General features: G+C 41.8%; 1 protein-coding gene across 9 annotated transcripts in view; it reads left to right on the top strand.

Annotated features, from left to right (window-relative positions):
* adgb (androglobin) overlaps nt 1–22,497 on the top strand; it is a 35,781-nt gene that overhangs the window by 11,869 nt on the left and 1,415 nt on the right. For 4 of the 9 annotated variants that reach the window (XM_034527746.1, XM_034527743.1, XM_034527742.1 and 1 more), the window contains exons 11-33: nt 316–406; nt 928–1,072; nt 3,215–3,260; nt 4,740–4,851; nt 5,061–5,124; nt 5,289–5,390; nt 6,484–6,592; nt 7,331–7,469; nt 9,304–9,418; nt 9,689–9,856; nt 10,274–10,412; nt 10,576–10,800; nt 12,385–12,478; nt 13,072–13,203; nt 13,424–13,577; nt 13,935–14,122; nt 14,382–14,548; nt 15,046–15,203; nt 16,376–16,487; nt 18,651–18,802; nt 19,908–20,063; nt 20,246–20,324; nt 20,440–20,497. In XM_034527746.1, the coding sequence (XP_034383637.1) occupies nt 316–406; nt 928–1,072; nt 3,215–3,260; nt 4,740–4,851; nt 5,061–5,124; nt 5,289–5,390; nt 6,484–6,592; nt 7,331–7,469; nt 9,304–9,418; nt 9,689–9,856; nt 10,274–10,412; nt 10,576–10,800; nt 12,385–12,478; nt 13,072–13,203; nt 13,424–13,577; nt 13,935–14,122; nt 14,382–14,548; nt 15,046–15,203; nt 16,376–16,487; nt 18,651–18,802; nt 19,908–20,063; nt 20,246–20,324; nt 20,440–20,497 (2,905 nt within the window). Of the gene's footprint in view, nt 1–315; nt 407–927; nt 1,073–3,214; nt 3,261–4,739; nt 4,852–5,060; nt 5,125–5,288; nt 5,391–6,483; nt 6,593–7,330; nt 7,470–9,303; nt 9,419–9,688; nt 9,857–10,273; nt 10,413–10,575; nt 10,801–12,384; nt 12,479–13,071; nt 13,204–13,423; nt 13,578–13,934; nt 14,123–14,381; nt 14,549–15,045; nt 15,204–16,375; nt 16,488–18,650; nt 18,859–19,907; nt 20,064–20,245; nt 20,325–20,439; nt 20,498–22,497 lie in introns of those variants that run through there. The other 5 variants (XM_034527748.1, XM_034527744.1, XM_034527750.1 and 2 more) reach the window with 3 other exon arrangements.

Raw genomic sequence — 22,497 nt, 5'->3', positions numbered from 1 at the left:
CAAATAGAAAAGCACAAATTATGTGATAGGGTGTAGGTGCATTTCATAAATAAATATGACTTGAAATGAGAGTGAGTGCTAATGCAGGAGATTCAGAACCAGCTGAACAGAGGGCATACAGTACCACATGCTGAAATGAAAAAAAAACGAGGAGGATAGCTACAATATTTCTGTAATGAAAATAGTTGCTGGCTCGAGCATATCTGACAGATATGATCTGTGGGTGAAACAAAAAATGCAGTAAAAAGAGTCAGAGTGTGAACAAGCAGTGCTGGTATGATGTGTGAGTCTGTATTCCCTTTTTTCTTTTCGCAGAACTTCCTTTGTCAAAACCAGAGCAATTCATTGAGGTTGCCAGCCCTTTTCTCTCCTGTGGCGTCAAGAGTAGCGTTGGCCAGATACCTGAGTGTGTACACTTAAATGACCTCAAATTAAGAAATTCAACATAATGAATTGTTGTTGTCCTTCTCTTCTGCTCATTTAACTGTATCATTTACAGAGTATTTCACTTTTCTATACTAGCTAACCTTCGCTGTGACCAAAATGATCATGATGTCATTCGTCTTTTCCTCATCCTCTCACTGTCCCTCCATCTCTTTCCCCCGTTCTCCCTGCAACAGAGCAATGACATAAGGGTTTCAGTTGAAAACTTCAAACCATATTGGTGTCGAAGCCCAATATGTTATAAAGATTGTTTCTTTCCCCCATTTGACTATTACTATTTTCACTTAAAGAAATATTTGCCTACAAGCTAAGCATATCAAAGCGGTGTTGTGGTGTTACGGTGTTGATGACTATAATGTGACATGCATGACTCATTTGTAGATGGTATGATGTATTGCTTCTAAATGCGTGACCATGAGCGGGGATGCGTGTTTGTTGTGACTATGATATGATGCATGCGTGTGCTGTATGTTCACAAAACAGCGAGGCCAAGCAGAGCACTCAGGGAAAACGTTCCCCTCTGGTGTCCATTGCTGAGAGAGAGGAGACCGAATGCCGAGAAGGCCGTGGGCCAGATGCAGCTGAATGCACCACCAACTCACCTAACATCACAGAAGACAACATAGAGGTACATAGAACTACTGACTGCTGGGCCACAGGGAGTATTTATATATTCAGTGTGTGTGTGTGTATAACATTTTAAGGAGCATCTTGTTGAACAAATAGTGGATACCAAAGCCATTTAAAGAGGTATAAGGATATCTGAAGCCCACCGTAATGCTTTATGTCCAACAACTAAGATAGTAACAGCTGTATGTTATTTCCTAGTTTCATTCTTTCCTCTCTCCCCCCACTGTCTGCCCTGTAAGTATGCCGTTGAAGGCTCATCGGAGTAGCTCTGTGCTTCAGTGACAACAAGGCTGCCATCCCCCAGTCTCAAAGTCACTTCTGTTGTCTCGCAGCCAGGCCACCACTGACCAGGGGCACTTGCGCGCTAAAGACAGAACCAGTCAGGGAAGGGAGATGAGGGCGGGCAGCACCAGAGAGAGACAGACAGACACAGAGATGAGAGTAGAAACAATGATAAAGAGGAATAAAGAACTACACAGAATAAGAAAGGAGGGGGACTGAAAAATGGAGGGAAAGTGACAGTTGGACCGGGACAGATGAAAGCAGAGCAAGCAAACACAGGGAGATGGGAAAAGAGAAGCTCTGTTGGGTGGTGGTGGTGGACGGGGTGCGTGGGTTTCATACAGGGAGAGGTCGTGTACTGTGCTGATGGAAAAAGCAGTGCAATTAGATGGTGAGCCATCAGTGTCTGCGTCTCCTGGGGGGTTCATTATTACACTTCACTCGGAGCATACAGAGAAAAAATAGAGTCCATATTAATCGCCCTCTTGTGTAACTGTGACCAGTTATAGGGCGGTTAGGCTAGGGCAGTATGGACATGCTAATTTGATGTGTCATTTGGGTTTGATGTGCATGTGAACGTGCACTCGTGGATTGGTTTGTGTCTGCATGCCACATTTTTGTGGTAGGTCACGTGCTGAGGGGACCACATCAAGTGAGAAGGGGATTTCGCTGCTTTGACCCCTTCATCCGTTTCTGTCAACACTGACCAACAGTATCAACCTCTGTGCCTAGCTCCTAAAATACAGGAAGGTCGCGTCACATGCTGTCCCGAAAACCCTTCTTTGCCTATTAGTGTGGGTGAAATAATTAGATTCTTCTTCAACTGTGAATATCCTTCTGCCTGTGAACTAACTGTACGTTGCTACAAAGAGATATTTAACTTGATTGTATTGAACATTTTTCATGTATGAACTGGGGTACACTTCCTCTTGGAGAGCAAAGACTTAACTCTGGCTTTGCACTTAATCCCCATGAAGTGTGGGATTAAAGACATGTGCCTTCGTCTACCCATCAACCCATAGCTCTTTTGACAACACACACATTTACATCTTTTGTTGCAGAGGAAGTGTTGCTATAGCGTCGGAGAGGAGGTCAAGTGTACCTCCCAATCACAATGTCTCTTTCCGTCTGTCTAGGTCTCCGGGTGCTTATTCAAGTGGTGACTCACACACACACACACACACACACACACACACACACACACACACACACACACACACACACACACACACACATTCTGACTCATCCAGAGAGTCTTGGCTGCGATTTGAAGTTACACGACACAACGCCATGATTTTTATTCAGAGAGTTGGACATTCACCAGAGTTTTAACTCAAAGGAGCATTTTCAGGGGGGGGCTGGTGGAAAGATGGTTAAGTTGGCTACAGGTACTTGAATCTAGTTTTGTTATCAAAGCAGCGGTGATGCACTTTTCCTGATCACATCATTGCTCGGACAGAAGTAAGGGGTATGTGAAGGATTTGATAATGACTCATTAGCTATATTTCTCTATTGTGTTGGGCAGATGAGCACGACATCAGAGCTGTTGAGTAATCTCCCTCTAAGAGAGGTAACATGCTAAACAACGTAATAACTCCTTATCTGTCACTGACAGTCAAAGTAAATCAGAGCTAGTATTCCCTGCTGGTGTTTTTTAGCAGCAGAGGAGCAGCCCATGTCACATTAAACCGTGTCTTGTGGTGTTCGGCGAGAATGGCGCAACACCACAGCTGACATGGAATTACTAGAGGGCGGAGGCGTATCTCTAGCAGTGTTACTCTAGCAGCAACTCACTGTTCATGCCTCTCTCTCTCTCTCTCTCTCTCTCTCTCTCTCTCTCCCCCTCTCTGTCCCTAAGGTTACAGCAAAGGATGTGAAGAAGGACAATGATGACATCTCCAATGGTAAACGCTGTTCCTTTGCAACGCTGTGCCCTTCATTCATGTTGAAAATATTCTGTACTGTATCTGTACACAAGATTGCCTTATCTGAGGTCAAATATTAGGCTACCACAATGGGCAGACGCTCATTAATTATGTTTTTTTGGAAATTCTGAATGTGGTGAAGGTCTTCACGATTGGCCGACTTGAACACAGCATATGCGCAGCATAGTCCAAGTAATATGATTAGAAGTATTTCCAGTTCTCGCCTCTACTCCCTCCATCTTTTCTCTTCATCATGCTTTTCTCTCTTCATGCTTCTGTCGATTGGCCAAGACACTTTGGCCAAGAAGATGGACCTGAACTTATGCCTTATGACAAGCCAGTTCCCTGCCTCCTCTCTGCCCCCGTTTAGTTGCTTAGTAACACCTGCAGTTTGAGTTAGCGGACCACCATTGCTCAGCAGCAGAGACACTGGCCCTCGCCGCCTCAGCTTTCTGATCAGACTTCTCACTTTGAGAAGAGCCTGGGGGCAGAGCCACTGTGTGTATGTGTGGCCACTGTGTGTATGTGTGGCCACTGTGTGTATGTGTGGCCACTGTGTGAATGTGTGGCCACTGTGTGTATGTGTGCGTGTGTGGCCACTGTGTGTATGTGTGCGTGTGTGGCCACTGTGTGTATGTGTGTGTGTGTGGCCACTGTGTGTATGTGTGGCCACTGTGTGTATGTGTGCGCGTGTGGCCACTGTGTGTATGTGTGTGTGTGGCCACTGTGTGTATGTGTGCGTGTGTGGCCACTGTGTGTATGTGTGCATGTGGCCACTGTGTGTATGTGTGCGTGTGTGGCCACTGTGTGTATGTGTGCGTGTGTGGCCACTGTGTGTATGTGTGCGTGTGTAGCCACTGTGTGTATGTGTGCGCGTGTGGCCACTGTGTGTATGTGTGCGTGTGTGGCCACTGTGTGTATGTGTGCATGTGGCCACTGTGTGTATGTGTGCGCGTGTGGCCACTGTGTGTATGTGTGCGTGTGTGGCCACTGTGTGTATGTGTGCGTGTGGCCACTGTGTGTATGTGTGGCCACACACAGCATGTGTGTTTTTGTTGTTGTTTTTGGTGGAGAGTATTGAGAAAGTGGGAGTCAGTGAGTGGGAGTATGGATGTGCGTGTGCGCTTACACTATGCCATTATGTGGGAGTTTGGCCAATTCGGCTCACTGTGTTCAAGATAATTATTTGAATCTAGGATAACTTGCTATGAGTCACAAGAGGAAAAGCATTTTGAAATGGGAGATTTCACAGGCAATTCTATATCTATTTGGTATTAAGTGTGGCATGAAAAGCACCATTTAACTCTCATGCCACTAGCTTGATAATGACATGTTTTCCTATTTTGAGCTGCTGCAGAGTTATATGAACAATAATGATTGAAATTAATTAAATAACTTTATAATTTATATCTTCTAATTAACAATATTAATCATACATTAAATGAATCTCCCTTCCAGATCAACCCAAAACTGCATTGGAGGAGCCTGTAACTGAGAAACCCTCGGCTCCTGTCAAACCCATGCTGCAGGAGACCTGGATGGACCTGAATGACTTTGCTAAATGCTTTCAGTGAGACAGACACACACACACACATGCGCACACACAGACACAAATGTGTACTTATGTACTGCGAACATACTGTACCAGTAGATAAACATACACAATTATGAAAACAGGATGGTTGAAAGGGTCTAATAAATGATGGGGCAAAGATTATAATTGTTTTATTAACTAAGATTACAAAAAATAACTAGTATGTATTTGTTGTTTTCTTCCAGGACTCTCTTTGTGTTTCATAAACCGCAAATTTACCCACATCATATCCATAAATCACAGTTTAAGGTAAAGTATGTACAGTATCATGAAAGAACCCAGTGACTTATTTCTGCATGTTTGGTCTCCAGTGCTGGTATTTCGTTCCATTTATTTCCCCCCATGTTTTTACACATTAATGCTCTTGTTAGTATTGAATATATTGTTATTAATTTTGCTGTTGTGTTCTGCAGAGCACCATCTTGTCCAAAACTGCAACAGGCACCAACTTGTCTGGGTCATCTACACACTCCACTGGATCCCTCCCTGTGACATCTACTGTAGCAAGCCCTGAAGTACACACATGCAAACACACACTCCAAGAAATGCAAATGAGCATAAACCTTACTATGTCCATATGCTGCAGCCTATTGCAAGTCGACAATTCTGAGTCTGTATTCCCAACTCCCCACTGCGTCTGCTGGGGAAAACATGGACGCCCCCTCAGATAACTGATGTGTGTCTGGCAAGTCTCTCAGCTTCACAAGCTTCAAATATTTACAGAGCACCTACATTTACCATAGCAATATTAATGGAGAGAAACTGTGTGTATAGAAACGATCATTTAACTAACAACTTAAGAGTCCTGTAGGGACATTTTTTTTTTTTTTTATCTGAGTTTTGGACATTTCAAGAGAAATGATTTTCAAGGTCTGAGGCCACAACAGTAGGCTCGAGGTACAGGTAATTTATCTGAGGAACAAAAGAGATGCAGCTTCCTAAAGGATCAGCAATTCAAGAATATCTGGAGATTGTAAGCTGTGCAAAGCTTTGTAAGTAATGAGCAGGATCTTAGAATAAATTATAAAATGAACCGCTATCTGCTTCACTGGCGCCAGGACAACAGCAAATTTAGCCTGATTTGGTGTCTAGTAAAAGAAGTCGTGTACATATAAGTAGTAACAGTGTGATTCTTTGTGTAGCACATGTTTTTGTCTGACTGTGTGTTAGTGTGTGTTTGCACTACTGAGTCTGCTTGTCACTCCGGACACATATGCGTTCTCTCCCTCTTCTCTTGTTCTCTCTCTGTCTTTTCTGCACATCTCTCGTTCTCCTGCTTTGTTTTTCTCACTGGATGCTTTTTCTTACATTACTAAATTGACTGTCTTGGCCTCTAGAAGCTTCTTTAACTCACTCAGCTCTTTTCTATCTCTTCCTTTTGCCTCCACTTACCTCCCCTTCTTCCCCTCTCTTCCTTTGTGTTTTCCTCCACCTTCTCTTGAACTAAGCCACCCTTCTATCAGTTTATCTATCATCCGCCCCTACAGCTTTCTGCTCTTTCTCTCTTTCACTTGTTCGTTTCCCTGTCTGCTTTCATACTGATAACTGATGCCAGTGTGAATGTGTGCGTGTCTCTTTATCTCCTCCCCCCCCTCCTCAATCCCCCAGTGTCCAGAAGTGAGAGGCACTCACTACCTGTGTGTGGACAGCCTGCAACCTCCCCATATCCTCATCAGCTTCTCTGCTCTGCTTTGCTGGGGAGATGCAGCTGAGGAGAGTAAGGATTGATATATATATATACACACACACACACACACGCACACACACACACACACACACACACACACACACACACACACACACACACACACACACACACACACACACATACATGCTCACATACATACATACATACATACTCACATACATACTTACATACATACACACACACCCTACATAGTCAGAAACAAAAGGATTTTCTGATGCATGTAATGTAAGGAGCTTGACTCAGGTCTCTAACAGCCAGAAGGCAATACGAGGGGGGAAGAGGGGGGATGGCAGCCCCCTCGTTAGCTAAATCACCAAAATGTATGCCCCTTGTTAACCTGCCATCCCCTATAGTAGCAGTGAGAGTGCAGGGGCATGGGGGTTGTTTAGTTGATTATGTAAATCTATTCTGTCTACCTCATTGATTCCTTGTCTGACTGAGGTCTTTGCAAGTCAGAATCTATAGCACTAACCATGGCTCGGAAATATCTGTAGCCTAACTACTGTGCTGTGTATTGATACATCTGTGGCACTGCTGAAGAGGCAGAGAAATGAAAAATGTCTCTAACATAAATTATAATTCTCTTATTATTAGGGTATGTACAAACCATACCCTAAAACCTATTTGGAATAAACAGTATATGTACGTGTTCATGAACACCCATGAATATGACCTACTATGTTGGTGATACTTCAAAGGGGTGTTTGACCAGCACACATTTTCTCTCCCCTCTCCAACACCTCATAGGAAAGGAAATGTCTGCAGCATGTAGGTCTTCAGTTCTCATCGTCCAGGTCTACTCCTGGAAAAGCCTGCAGTCTCAGCTGCCAGTACTCACCATAAAGACCACCTCCTCAAAGGCCGCCATGTTTAACTTACCCCCCGGGTAGGACAGCAATAATGAACGCTGAGAACTGTGTGCTGTATTGATCACAATTAACAGCTTAGATCAAGCTCATGATCGGACTAGGATGTCACAAATCTATGAGCCCAGACTCTGTAATCCCCATTAACTATACCACAGTAGTGTATCTGTTAATATACCATGTTATACTTGCTTTGTGTATCTGTGTAAAATTATTGACATCCTAATATTACAATGCAATGCGAATGAAATATTCTACTCCATACAAGGAAATGCCTTTACACATGTGACCAGTCTAGTCTCATCAAAGGTTTGCTGGCTTAATACTCTGGCAATTTTTCTGATGCCATTTAAACTCATAAATATATGTAAATGTTCACATATCTAAACAAAATTGGAATCGTTTTTCAAATGTTTTCACATTTAATTTTTCCACTCCGACTTGAATCTCATAACCCTAAATTACCCGTAGCACTTATCAACGTGGCATTAATGATGCCAAGGTTACAGCTTTAATTCCCATCATGGGAACCTATTATAAAAATGGATGCATTTTCTGGACAGCAGTCTTGGGAGCGCTCGATGAAAGCGTTTCACTCTTGTTATGATATTTACAGCCAGGCGGAGATCTACTTAAAGCTATCATAAAGTGAGCAGAGGATATCTACCTACCTCATCTGTCCTAGTCTCTATTAATGGGTGCTACTTGGCCTAGAAGCAGAGGGCCTAGTTTCTGGGGTCAGGTGCAGGTATGCTGCAGTGCAATTACCACTGAGCCATTATCAGCACTCAACTTATCATGCAGAGAATAGCTGACATGTCCAGGCTTTTGGGCAGCACCTCACCTCTTTTACTCTTGTCCCTCATAGCCCATCTGTATAAGGTACACTAGTTATTTTCTATTGTCTCTTTACTGACCCTGGGGGATGTTGTCTTTGACATGTTTTAACATAATTTATACATTTTTCAGAGGTCGTTGTCTCTCCTCTGTTGTACCTCTCCCTTTCTTTCCCTCTCCATTTCCATTTGTCTCTTCTGCCTTTCCTTCTCTCCCATTCTCTTCACTTTCTTTTCCCTCTTTCATATCATATGCTGTCCTCTGTTTCTTCAGCACTAGCCTAGCTCTGCCCCAGTGCTCATCCATCTAGTGGGGCTGTGATGTCTGAATTATGTAAAGCTAATGGGGCCAAGGAAGTTGGGTTCCACTCTCTCATGCCGGACCAGGCCCTATGAACTCAGCGTGGCACTTGGTACATTAGGCGACATCACTTCTGACTGTTTGACCCATTCAGTATTACAGAAACATAGTTCCTCTATTGAGACTAAAGGGATTTTTTTCAGTGGACTGCAATGTTATTTCATGCATTTCTTTCTATGATTTTGCAATTCATATTACCAAATACTGTGAGGCCACAGGGTCGTTGGTGGAGGGATACCTTTGTGCTCCTTAATATCAGTTTCCTAAATTTAGCCGCCTAATATTTAGACAATGTTCCTCTTAGTAATGCTATGTAAAAAATAAAGTTAATTGTCTAGAGGGCAATCTTGGGATCAGGAACCGCAAGGGGTCGCAATATAAATTAGAAATGTCATGAGATAATTAACAAGAAGAAAGAAAATTATTGCAAATCAAGTTAGCTATATTTCTGCAGGCATCTCAATCTTTTAAAAAGAAACATCATTATGTGATTGACCTTGTAGCAACATATGCAGCACTGAAAAGGAGTCATGCAAAGACTTCATCTTCATAATGTATCACAAGCCAAAATTATGTGGATCCCCTGTTTTAGAATAATTTATAGTGTTCCAGTAAATGGACACAATGGATTATTTGTTCCCCTTCTCTCCCTTCCAGGCGCCACGTCTTGTCCCTCCATACAAAGGCAACACTGGGCTACCACGTTCACCTTTGCAGCAAGACACCGTTCATGTTTGGGGATGAAGAAACCATCATGTCACAACTTACCAAGGTGTCCGAGTCAGTCAGTTGACATTGATAGTAGTTTAATAGAACACAAAGTATTTTATTTTTTATTTTTGCTGAATAAGGAATTTTTGAAATAGATGAAATAAATCTAGTTCTAATATAGCTCTCCAGGTTCAATTTTGACAATCACATCGTGATAGTAAGATGATGCCTCTGCTGTCTTACTTCTGCTTCCTCTATTTAACTTGCATTCTGTTTGTGCCAGTAAACACAATGTGAATGCTACACCACTGTTTTCTCTTTTTTTAAACAGGAAAGTGCTCGTTTCACTGACCAGGCCTCGTCCATATGGAGGGCCCTGTCCAGATTGGTGTCTTCCTTTAGCGATGGGCAGGACCAGCCAGCAGCCAGAAGAACCCTGGAAGAGGCTCATTGCCCCCAAAACATCAACACCACCCTGGGAAAAGAGGAACACCACAAGGTAGCTCCTTCACTTACAGTATTGAGTTAATAATGAGTGAAAGAAAATACCAGTCATACTTGTACTACTCATGAATTCCTTACCAGCCATGCTGTTTAGCTACTATGAAAGAATTTGTGACTTAGTCAACGAATGACATTTGACTTTTTTCTTTCAGCAATAGAGCTTTTTGAAGTATTTTATCACCAAAGTCACCGCTTTGCTGTGACTTAAGAATTGTTTTGGTTGAAATCACAGTTTTCTTTTTCGTTAGCCATGGACAATAATCAGTTCTGCACAACCAGGATGCATACTGATGTAAGCAAACAATGTACTATGCTAATTATGCGTTTCAACTTTCACAAAGCTGCTTCTTCTACTTGTTTAAATAGTGAAAAGTGTGTGTGTGTGTGTGTGTGTGTGTGTGTGTGTGTGTAGGTGTTTAACTCTGCAGTTTACAACATGCTGTGTGAGGCTCTGGGCAGGAAGCTGACATCAGAGGAGCGGTTTGCTATACTGGCCCTCACAGCTGACCCTTCACTCTTGGCCACTGACCCCAAAGAGCACTCCCCTACTTGTAAGTGCCATTCGTATGTTTGTTCATCTTGTATGTTGTCCATCTACATGCGTATATGCCGTCAGTAAACTGATTAATTTAATTTAAAGTAATCTCCTTTTGCCTTACATATAGTTCACTATTCAATATTGACTTGCAATCTTCTGCTGTTACTCTCATTGAGTGGATGCAGAATCAAAGCCTGCAGAAAGCTGGAGAGACAGGGAGCCAACAGACAGGGAGGCAACATACAGGGAGCCAACAGACAGGGAGCCAACAGACAGGGAGGCAACATACAGGGAGCCAACAGACAGGGAGCCAACAGACAGGGAGGTCAAGGCAGTTACCATCCTGCAGGCTGCATTCAAAGGACACTTGGTGCGAGAGATCTTAAATGCCTCAAAACCGGGTAAAAACACTCATACACCTACAGAAAATATATTCATTCAAGTATCATGGTCCAGTTTGAATATTCTCCTTTATTTTGAATAGTTGAAAATACTAACTTATTATTGTTGATGAGATTGTCTTAAATTCTGCTTTCTTCTTTAATGCTCTATGGTTTGAAAGACAAACACGTATGCAGCAATTGGGATGGCTAGAGGATCCACATAAGGGGAACTAAAACAACAACATGTTTCTTTTCTAGTTTATTATTTAGTGTCTGAAAACACACAAAACACCTGTGTCTTACATGTACTGTTTGATTCAGCCTGGTGGCATATATTGAGCCTCTGAGCAGAGGCACAAATATATATTGATGACACTGCCACTCTTACTAATACACCCTGACAGAGGTGGTCACAGAGGGGATGTACACACACACACACACTGCACGCGCACAAAACACAAAACATTCCTGCATCAATAGCCAAACCAGCCAATCCAAGTGACGGCAAGAAAAGACGTGGAAACACTGAACAGTTTGTTGGGAAGAATTTGTTAATTTGGTCCTCTGTTTCAGTTCAATTATTTTTAAGATCCGAATTTTCTACAGAAGTGGAGGTAATTATCTGAGTGTGAAGGTGCACCGCTGGTTGCAGCATTACTTTGTCCAGATATTCTCGATTTATTGCTTGTCTCTGAAGTTAACTGGACCTACGCAGAACACTGTCACCACCTGACCAACTTGCACATATGGGAGTACGCACAACCTCATTAATGCAGTATTTGCATAAAACAGTACACTACAATTGTACATTTTATTTGAGCTTTGCAAACATCCAAAATATCCACATCATTATCAAACCAATCTGGCAAGTATTGCTGGTGGTTATGTGGCATTAGCATGAGCACACACACACACACACACACACACACACACACACACACACACACACACACACACACACACACACACACACACACACACCGGATGAACAGCTTGACTTCTACGAAATAGGCCTGTCATAGTTACTTTTTCTCAAATTGTATTAATTTACTTGTCAAAGGACAAATTGCAGTTTTGTTATATTCTTTCCTCTCTGCCTTTTTGTCTGTCTGACTGTCTGAAAGGGAACCTCTTTGGTTCTAAAGATGATAGGACGTCTTCATCTCTCAATAGCCAGCCTTGGCCAATGGCCATATAATGGCTATCAATTTGGAAAAGTGGCCATTTGAAAAGCGAGAGCTGAACGCTAGAGAGGGGAGGGGTGCAGGGAGGCTGTGAGGACACACAACTTCTATCATGCAGCTGTCTCCTCACAGTGTTTCTTTCACTTGGATGGACAAACAGATACTGACACATATGTACTCATAAACACACTGAACTGCATATTTTATCAAATGTTAACTGTCTGGTAAGATGCATGTTAATGTTAATGTCAAGGTCCTCCTATTACCACTCACTGCATGCATTATGAAATACCTGTTTGAACTCGTTAATTGACAACCTTTTTTGACATTCTTTTAATGGTTTGATGGCAACGTAGGTTGTCTGTCATCTTTAATGGTGGCTACTGTGTGTGTGTATGTGTGTGTTCATGTCATTTAGGCACAAAGGAGAAACTCAGTGCTTCTAAGATCCTTTTAGACATGTGGCCGAAGGTTGAATCTGATGCAGAAAAACATGCTGCCCTCTTGCTACGGTAAATGAAAAACAATGTGTCAACATATTGACTTAATGATGAAAGATAACACATAATGTGCACACAAAGCATCTCTCAACTCATTAACCTAGCTGGTATTCATTCACACGGATGTCGTTAGATGAGAGGATACGAGGGCTCCCACTGCAGTCCTGTGCCAATGCTGTGTACATAGTATGGATGCATTTAGCCTCTCTGTTGCACTGCATGCCCGGAATCTACTCCCTCTCCTGGTTGTGGCGGCCTGTGGCGGCCAGGCGGGGAGCATTTTCCACATTGTGTTCCATCTTTTCCCAGTGGTACCATCTGCTGTTTATCTTCTCCTTGTTCCAATCGGCTAGCAGCGTCTGCCGAATGACCTGCTGCCTGGGGAAGTGTGTGTGTGTGTGTGTGTGTGTGTGTGTGTGTGTTGTGAACCCTTGAGCATGTATTTTTCCTAACTGACATCCACTTTATTCAAAGTTCACACTGCAACAGAGTTGTGTTTCTTTAAGCAGTTTGTGTAAATTCCTTTCACAAAAATTGTGTTTTTAATCCTTCATTTATATTTTAAATGTCTAAATGTTTTCTGTACGTCTGTGTTTCCTGCACAGGTATATAATTGACTACTCTGAGAGGAGAGGAGAGCTCTACCCCTGTCAGCAGGATGAATGGACCAGAGTCACCTTCGCTGATTACTCCGTCTCTCTTCCAGACACAGCCAACTCCTGGGTCTTGGTCTTCAGGTTAGAGAACATTGTGATTTCATGCTTGTTAGGTTTGTCAGTGAACGACAACCAGGCTTGGAAAATCTGGGTGAATCCAGGTGCAAATTGCATTTGATCAATGCGCAATTCTGAATTAATTCTGTAACATTACATTTCCAAATTTCAACAAAAATAGTTTGAAAAATCAACGACAATAGATGACAATTTGGTCAGACCTGATATCTTGTTGTTTGTTAAGAGAGGTGTTCCTGGTTCATAAGGAGATGCAGCTAGTACCAAAGGTCTACTCCCCAGCCCCTAATTGTTTACTACACGTCATAAACAACGACACAGGAGAGGAGCTGGACATGTTCTTCAACAAAGTGGCAAACCAAGTCTATCAACCCAACAAGGTCTGTGGATGCCGTAAATGCACTTGCACTTCAAACATTCATGTACGGTATTTGAAATATGTTGTAGTAATTGTGGAAGATTTTCATATTACCATGTCTGTTCAATTTAGTAAGGCTTCCTTTGTGACTAAATCAAAAACTGGATACAAATCTGTTGGCTGTTTGTTGACCAGTTGTGGCTTCCTGATGTAATAATGTTGGGGAGATTTCTAGAGGATATTATTCATGGGAAATACACACGAAAAAGAGAGAACAGTAAAACTGTGCTTTTCTCTATTTCTATCTGTTGAACACATTCCCTCAGAAAATAAAAAAACATTTAAATTTAATAATCTCGCCGTATGTCTTTTTTTCCAGCTTGGTTACACCTTTGTAGCAGAGGCTGTCACATCTGAATCACCACCTGCTGGTGCAATGTGGAGGATGCACTTGATTGGCTCAAAGGAACTCCTTCCAAAACTGTCCCGCAACACTCCACTCAACACGTTCTCAGTGAAGAAATTCCAGGATTATTACATTCCCAATGACAAAAACCTCATATGTCGGTAAGATCATTTACAAGCTTTATATTTGTTTAACATATTTATAATAGGAGTCATATTTATACTAGTCCATTGAAATCCATTGTACCTGAGGTGGGTCATAAAATAGCTCACTACAGTATATACATTTGAGAGGTTTGATTATTAGAAACAAGGTGTAACAATAGTCAGTGCACATATTTTCACATGTTCTAACACAAGACAACATTAAAGATAATTGGAGAGGCAAATAGTACCTCCAATCATTTAAAGCTTTCCACAGTTACAATGTGCAGGTGACTGCAGACGTCCTTGGAACAATTCAGTTTCAGACTTCTAAGCCAGGCGTTTTGATCCGTCTGTCGGTTCTGGACCAGGAGAAGGTCGTGGCGGGCAATAGTGGCAAAGGTCATGTGGTAATACCTGTGTTCTGCTTCCAGGCCAACAAAGGTGAGTCATTAGTTTGAGTATTTGAGGTGAAGTGAATGTAACCCTTGTGGATCATTCTAGAAGATGTGTCAAACCGTACAGTGTCTGTCTCACATATACAGTATATGTTTTACCACTCGCAAATCACTGAACATTGATCCAGATTTTTTTCCGAGTTTTACTGCTGACAATAGCATTTTTGTGAAACTGATATACAACACACAGACATCACATCACACACCACACACGCCACATCAAACAGCAGGGCTCCTACACTGTATGAGAGAGATGGCTGATGGTACGCAATAAAGGGGATTCAGCCCACAACATTGCAAATAGCTATCTTAAAAAAATGATATATACCACTAATGGTTATTTAAAATATTCTATTTACTTCCATTTTGGGTGAACTGAGCCTTTAAGTCATATTTAACAGTTTTTCTTTGCAAAAGCACAGATTGCCGAACACTCTTGTCTTCTCTCAGATATGGTCTGAGTGTAATATCTCTCTGTTACAGCCCTTAATTCCACAGATGAGAAGAACCAGAACCAGAAGGGATCCCCCACCCAGGGCAAGGGAGGCAAGGTGATGGACACTCCCCAGGAGAGAGATGAGGAGGGCAGCACAGCTGGAAAGTCCTCGTTTGACCAGTTTCAGCCTCCCACAGAAACTATGGTATCACTGACAACTGCCTGCGTGGTATCTGCTGTAGCTCAAAAACACTTTACATATCTCACTTGCACACAAACACACACACACACACACACACACACACACACACACACACTTACACACACCCACACGCTCATTCTCGCACAGACCAAATTTGCAAGAGTAGAGCAGCAGAAACTGGAGGGGTGGTTTCGTTGTTACTTATCAGTGCTTGTCAGGGAGCAGAGATTTGTGCATGATTTATGAGTCGATGGATTGTCAGAAGACCACCTATCTAACAAAACAAACCTGTTAGATAGTCACAGTTTGACGATTGACAAAGTATTTAGTGCGTACCATTGGTGTGTACCACCAGACCACATGCCACTTGTACAGACTAAAAAACTAGGTAAATCAACAGAGATTTATTTGTTTTGCTGTGGCGACTGTCAGTTATACTGGCGAGTGTCATTTTAATGTTCCCGCAGTAACTGTTTAGACCTCATACATTCAATCAATATAGTTGTCATTTACAACAGTGGATTGAGCCATTTAAGAACAAACATCTTTATGCAAAAGACGTATTAAGAAGTTCGTCACAAGTTCGTTGCATGTGTTACAAATACTTTTTTATACAAAGTCTCTTCAACAAAGTAACCTAACAAAGTAGCCACATCAATAACAATGAGACATATCGTGTCAAATCTTATGTGCCAGAATAAACAGCTATTGATCAGGACTAAGATAACTGATCAAGACTTAGGGTCAGTGATTGAAGCGCAGGGACACACACCAAATTCTATCTTTTCTGTTTAGTGAGATGGATGTGGGAGTTGCCACCCCCAATATAATCTTGGCTAACACGCCCTCTGCCTCCTCTCTCTCATTGTGCCAAGCATTTGTTTCTGTCTGAGAGCGCAGAAAACATCAGAAAAAAAGCAGAAAACAGCAAAAAACACCAAAAAACAAATGTGCAGTTCTTTAGGATATCTGCGTCTCTCTCTGAACCATCAGCACAAGTACATTTTTCAGCTGTATGTTCACAAAATAACGTCCATCTCATGTTGGCTGTGCGTTTATGGTGTTGCCTGCCACATGCGTTATGCTGTATGTTTCTTTTTGAATCTGTCTATCACGTTGTGTTTGAACTGTGGTGTGAGTGTTGTACACTGACTTTGCTTGTATGTGTTTCACAGGTTCATAAGTATGTGGTGCAGGCAGAGGTGCTTCATAAGAGCTGGGATTTGGATGAATCTCAGCTGGCTTTTGTCCATATGCTCAGAGACTTGGAGAAGAATGAAACGAGAGGTACATACTTAAGACAATCCCAAACCCAACATCAAACAGTCAACAACACCCAAGGTCACCCGAGGGAAAGACAGGAAAGAAACTTAGGGGTTTCCATGAAAACATATGAATATGTTTATTTAATTTAATCAATTGTGATCTGAACAACCAAATGAGGGTTTACATATGCAATATGCAGGGTTCAGATATTAGCAATATTCCTATATTGGGTCATGAATAATTAGCATTTTAGCATTTCAATTTTTTCTGATATTAAGGCCTGGGTTCTCAATGGATTTTCTAACATGGCCTTCATATTTATTTTTGCATGGCTTATTTTGTGTTCAGTGTGATATACGGCAGATACAGAGTAGGAAGTGTCAGGGGCCAAGCAGACGCTGTTTGTTTTTGGCTTCTGCTAGCCAGGGGCCTGTTAATCACAAGCCTAATGAAAGCCAAATGAATACAGCTGCTTTCACAGATCAGAGTGTGATTTCTTGTGCCCACTGGTCGTTGGCTGAGGCAATAATCCTGTCCTCTGCCACCAACTCGCCTTTTCTTTCTTTAATCATGCTGTGCAAATTGCATCGATTGAAAATTCTGGGCTTTGAAATTAGCAGACGCTTCTTAAAAATTCTAAGGGGATGAATTATTTGTGACACGGGTTGATGTGAAAGAGGTGCTGCATGGGTGACAATTTGCATGATTGCTTGATGAGAAAGGCCAACCTGCTGTCATCGAATTCTCATTCTCTTCTCTCTGTTGCTTCTGACATTTGCCTGTATTTACCAGTCTCTGTGTGGGAGGCATTCCTAAACTAAAAATACAGTAATCAGATGTATTTTGACTAAAGAGGAAGTCAAACCTCTGTTTACATATTTATTATCGTAATGGTATAGTGCAGGATGAACAGTAATGTTTTGTTACAGCTTAGATATGCTGCATGTGCTTTCTGCTCATGGATAAAATGTGTGTTAAGCATGTTAAGGTTTTTTCCAAACATTTGCTTAGGTTTGTCCATATATGTACGTGTGGGCCAATGTCCACACAAACCTCCTGTGGTTCTCCAATGAGCTTGTGAAAGTGGGTCAATGGGAAGTCAAATGAAGTTGGCTCTTGCCCCCTTGGTGCCCTGGGAAATATCTCAGAAGGAAAGTGAATTAATTTCACCCAGTTTAACTCGGTCTCAGTGGTGAGGCTGTGCCCTTGATCATGCTCCCTACATGCTACATGGATACACAACCACTACATGCCACGCCATGCTTTGAAACCGCTGAAACACGTTGTTCAAGAAGCTGCAGTCAAAATAATGTACTGTGCATGTTTTATGAATGCACATTTACACATTTCTGCTTCAAACCCCAGTGCATACTGAACTCTGCTACATATTTGGTCTTTAAACAATGGTGCTTTTAGGCTCTCAGTAAAATAATACAAAAGATACATTCTATTTTAGGTTAGCCAGCTGAAAATCAGTTTTTCGATAAGTGTATCGACCTGAAATCGGCCTGAAATTACAACAGGCATGGATTCAATTTGAACATCGAATATCTGTATGACTTGAGATAAGAGTGACTTAATAAGCATGCACCAAATCTGTTCAGGCAGAATGGCAGGTTGTCAGTTAAATGATGAATTATTCTGCCTCTCTATTTCAGAGTGAGACTTGTAGTTAATGCTTCATCTAAGCTGGTGATTGTGCTCACTTTAGCTGTAAAGTGCAACAGTGCCATCTAGCACGCGTGTGACCACACAACACAGGCATCGACTGCTCACTATGTCACACTCCTACATCAGATGAGCTTTAATTGTGTTGATTAGCTGAGGTTCATTGTGAAGATCAATGAAAATATGTGTTGAAAAAGGAAGTGTCTTTTTTGCCCTTCACACAATAATTAAATTGATCTAAACATGTCAAAAGTGTGGCAAAGACATTATCATTTTGCACAAATACGAGCAATGTTTTCACACCTCAATATGTAAAGGTATCCGTAGTGTTCCATACTTACTCACTTTAATGTTATATACATATATTGTGTGCTTGTCAAAGACATGCTAAATGATGCTTTTGATTCACTTAATAATTAACACCAGGTTGCCAATATGGATCACATACGTACACCACTGACGTGTTGTACATGGTGATATAAGCCAATCTACTTAATATTTGTTTTTAAAATGTAGTAAACAAGCTTGAGGACCGTTCATCCACCGCTGACACACCGCCCCAGCTTGGGCTCAAATCTGGCACACAGAAAGCCAACCGCAAAGGGGAAGTTGACAAAGAGAAGGGGAAACCAGCTGCCAACTCAAAGCCTGGCTCCAGGCAGGAAGCGGTAATACTTAACTACAGCCACAAAACACCACAATACTGTCAACTGCAAATATTATGGTATGTATATATAATGTATGTGAACTGAGATCTTAGTTGTTGCAGGAACACTTTTTCTATGACTACCAGTGGTCACTATGCAGCCCAGCATACCTCTGAAAAGCTTTACATCATATCTGTTCAATTGCATTTCCAAATAACTGTTCCATTGGCTTTTATTGGATTTGGTATGTTGTCTTGATTGCAAGAGGCTATTATATTCCAATGCTACATATGAAAACTATTCATTAAATAGGTTCTAGCAAAGTCAAAGGCAATAGACAATATTCACTCCAATATATGCTATGCACTGCTTTTGTAGTCTTTATATAAGTCACAGTATCCAATGTTACAGTAGGTCCAAGGTACAGTGGAAGGTACTTAGTATGAATTAGCATAAGTTGTAATATTAACCTTTTTGTTTTGTGAGGACAGTGTAGAGGCACTTCATTTGAGTACACACTTAATTCATCGTCACAATGAGATTGTTGTTAAAGGGAAATATTTGTTATCAGGCAGGGCAGTATTTACATATTTAGTTGACTCTGAAATGCTCACTGAAAGAGAGACTGGCATCAACAGAATCCCACAACTGCCTGGATGACCTGCGTGCATATATCACACACTATAATTCTCATTATTATGGTCATGGTTTAGCAGTCAGAAACACAGCTGCTTGAAGCATCTCTGTTCAAAGTAAGTGCCTTTTATTCTCCAGTACGTCGTCCATGGCAAACCCTAAAGACAATAGGCACTTTTAATCTTATTTTTCAGAATAGCGGTTCCCATCATCAACATTTAGGAATTAATTAGTTTTGGCATCGGCAGGTAGCGGACAGGACGATCTCTGAATAGATGAACTAAAATGATCTATTATTTAAAATAAAGACCAGACAGCTGAACAGGACACATAATCCTGGCTGACTGTACCAGGCTGAGTGTCTTATTGAAAGAGACAGACTCATAATGTATTGAGGTTAGGTGACCTTCAACTGGGATGTTTTGTGTGATTGAACATGTGCGTCGTGTTTTTGTCCGCGTGGGGTTTGTGTGTGTGCGTCTTTGTGCAGAGCCTTGACCTGACTAAGGCCAACTGGACTCTGCGTGTGGTCACTGACAAGAGCAAAGCAGAGAGCATTGAGGTGGCGAAGGACACAGACAGAATGGACCAGATTAAAGCCATTAAAAAAGCGTGGGAAATGGCTGAACCAGGCCGCTATGAGAAGGTAACCCAGGAGCTATGGTTGTAATGGGGATTTAATGTAATTACTTACAAGTTGAAGCCGTTTCACTCGTTTCCAATAGTATCACCTCTAGAAATGTGAAAAGGTATGACTTAGAAAATGTGTTTGAATACTATTCTATAGTCCAACATACACTACAAAAAAAACATGTTGCTGTCTTTTAGGCTTTACAGTCTCGTCTCAAGTTTCTTAACCAGCTAGATCGAGCAGGTGAGGAAACTACTCCAGATGATGCAGAGCCAGGTACCATACTTCAGATACACACACACACTGATATATACATATGTATTTGGGCACTTTCTGTTTCTTTTATTTATCATATACAGTGTGGTAATGAGACATTTTGATTATTTGACAGCTGCTTCCAGATTGGATACTATTAAAAAAGTGACCATGGACTCCACTCCCTTCATCAGGTGCTTTAACACTCTTACACTCATTCTCTTTGTATCTATAGGGAATTTTTATTATTATTAGACAGCATAAGTATAACGATAGAATGATGATTAGAGCAGATTGTAGCCATCACACCATGATGTGATAATTATATAATCACATCAATTATATACATTACATAATTATCATTGCAGTTCCTTGTGTACTTCCCTGTAACAGACAGCTTGTTCAGCCTTTTCCAAACAGACGCATTCATATCTGTGCTTAGAAGGCAGATATGGCGAATAATGCAAAAACAACCGAGGCGGACTCGTCATCACATTGTATTTTTCTTAACAAGCTTTGTCTTTTTTTTCTGTTGAAATCCTAATTCTACGCACTCCAATTGCCTATGAATACATTGGATCCCTCTATTTTTCTCGCGTTGTGAGCCTGAATTAAGTCTTGCTGTTGCTGCGAGGCCCGGTTGCACTAGAGGATTATAAGTGTGTGTTTGTTGTGTATTCTCATTATGCATTTTGCTATGCAGCATCTGTATCTCCGGCAGTTTGGTTCATATATATAGTCATTTCCTGTGTTTTTGACCTTTGCTCCCATTGGTGCTGTGAATCGCAGGGATGAGCCGCACACAAACTGCACTTTGGCAAGCCTGAAAAGGCAATGCATGGACTCCAGTGGGCCGTGATGTATACTAGACAATAAGGGGAGGCGGAGTGGCGAAATTTTAAAAGAAATTATGAATAAATACATTTCAATCAGGAGAGACTTGTTTAGAGTTCAACACAAATTTATTACAAGTGCATATATTTAAATAGTGCAACGTCTTTGGTGATTGGACTCCTGAATTAGGATAAGCACGAGGTAGTGATGCTGATGTCTGCTAAGGCAGAATCCCCCCTGGAGTCCAGACACTGGTGGTGGTGGTGAAGGAAGTCGCTGTAACCCGATGATGAATGAGGCACCTGCGGGATGCTGATTGGAGGAGCCCGGGGTTGGAGGAGGGTCGCATCTGTTTTAAGCTGAAATGACAACTGACATCAGCAGAGAGGAGAACCTATTTTGATTGGCTTACAGAGACTGCGCAGAATCTGATTGGTGAATTTAAAGTGCAAGCTTCCCAATCAGCAGATGGAGTAATCACTGTGAGAATTAGAGATTATGAATCAACAGGAGTGTAAAGAGTGTCTTCCTGACTGAACTTCTGCTTGAGCTTCATTTGCTTCCAAATGTTCTCCAAGAACGACCACAAGAACAAATCTAACAGTACACCAGTCTTCATTAGGCTTTACCAAGACTGGTGTACTCTTCACACAAAATAACTGAAACTCTAAATCTAGCTGGCCATAGTTCTGGGCTACTGTGGAAACATGGCAGCTAGCATTAATATTATATTCCATTTCAGCCAAGAGACCCCCATAAATGCTACACGCTGTTACTTACAAGAAAGTGTTTATTAAGGTTTAAGGAAACTATTCCAGATTGTGTGAGATTATCAACAAACTGACTTTTACAGAAACACTTTTACAACTAAGGTTGGTGATGTGTATTATAATGTTGTCTTTGTTTGTCATACTGTATTTGTTGAAATTTTCTTTACAACCCGACAACAATCCATGAATCAAATGCTCTGATACAGGCACTTCCTGCTTGTTAATGTGTAAAGTGTCAACTAAGACAGTGTTCTGAAGGAAAGAGTCTCCCTCCATTGTTGCCCTCAGAGTCTCCCAGTGCTCTCCCTCCCATCCCTCTCGCCATCTCTCCCCCTATCCATTCCTCTCCATGATAAATTAGATGATATTTGGGTCTGTTAATTAGATAGCTATTTATGGACCCCTATGAGCTTGTCGCTCCAGTGAGATGTGCCCCACTCCCATCACCTCTCCACCCTTGCTTGCTGTGTGTGTGTACGTGTGCGTGTTTGTGTGCGTGCGTGTGCGTGTTTGTGTGTGTGCGTGCGTGCGCCCACCCGCACGTGTGTCCATGTCCGCCTGCTAATGGCTGCTGACACCGTGGCCTGCAA

The sequence above is a fragment of the Cyclopterus lumpus genome, chromosome 24, assembly GCF_009769545.1.
Source record: "Cyclopterus lumpus isolate fCycLum1 chromosome 24, fCycLum1.pri, whole genome shotgun sequence".
In the NCBI taxonomy this organism is placed as follows: domain Eukaryota; kingdom Metazoa; phylum Chordata; class Actinopteri; order Perciformes; family Cyclopteridae; genus Cyclopterus; species Cyclopterus lumpus.
This window is presented reverse-complemented; position numbering and strand designations above follow the sequence as displayed.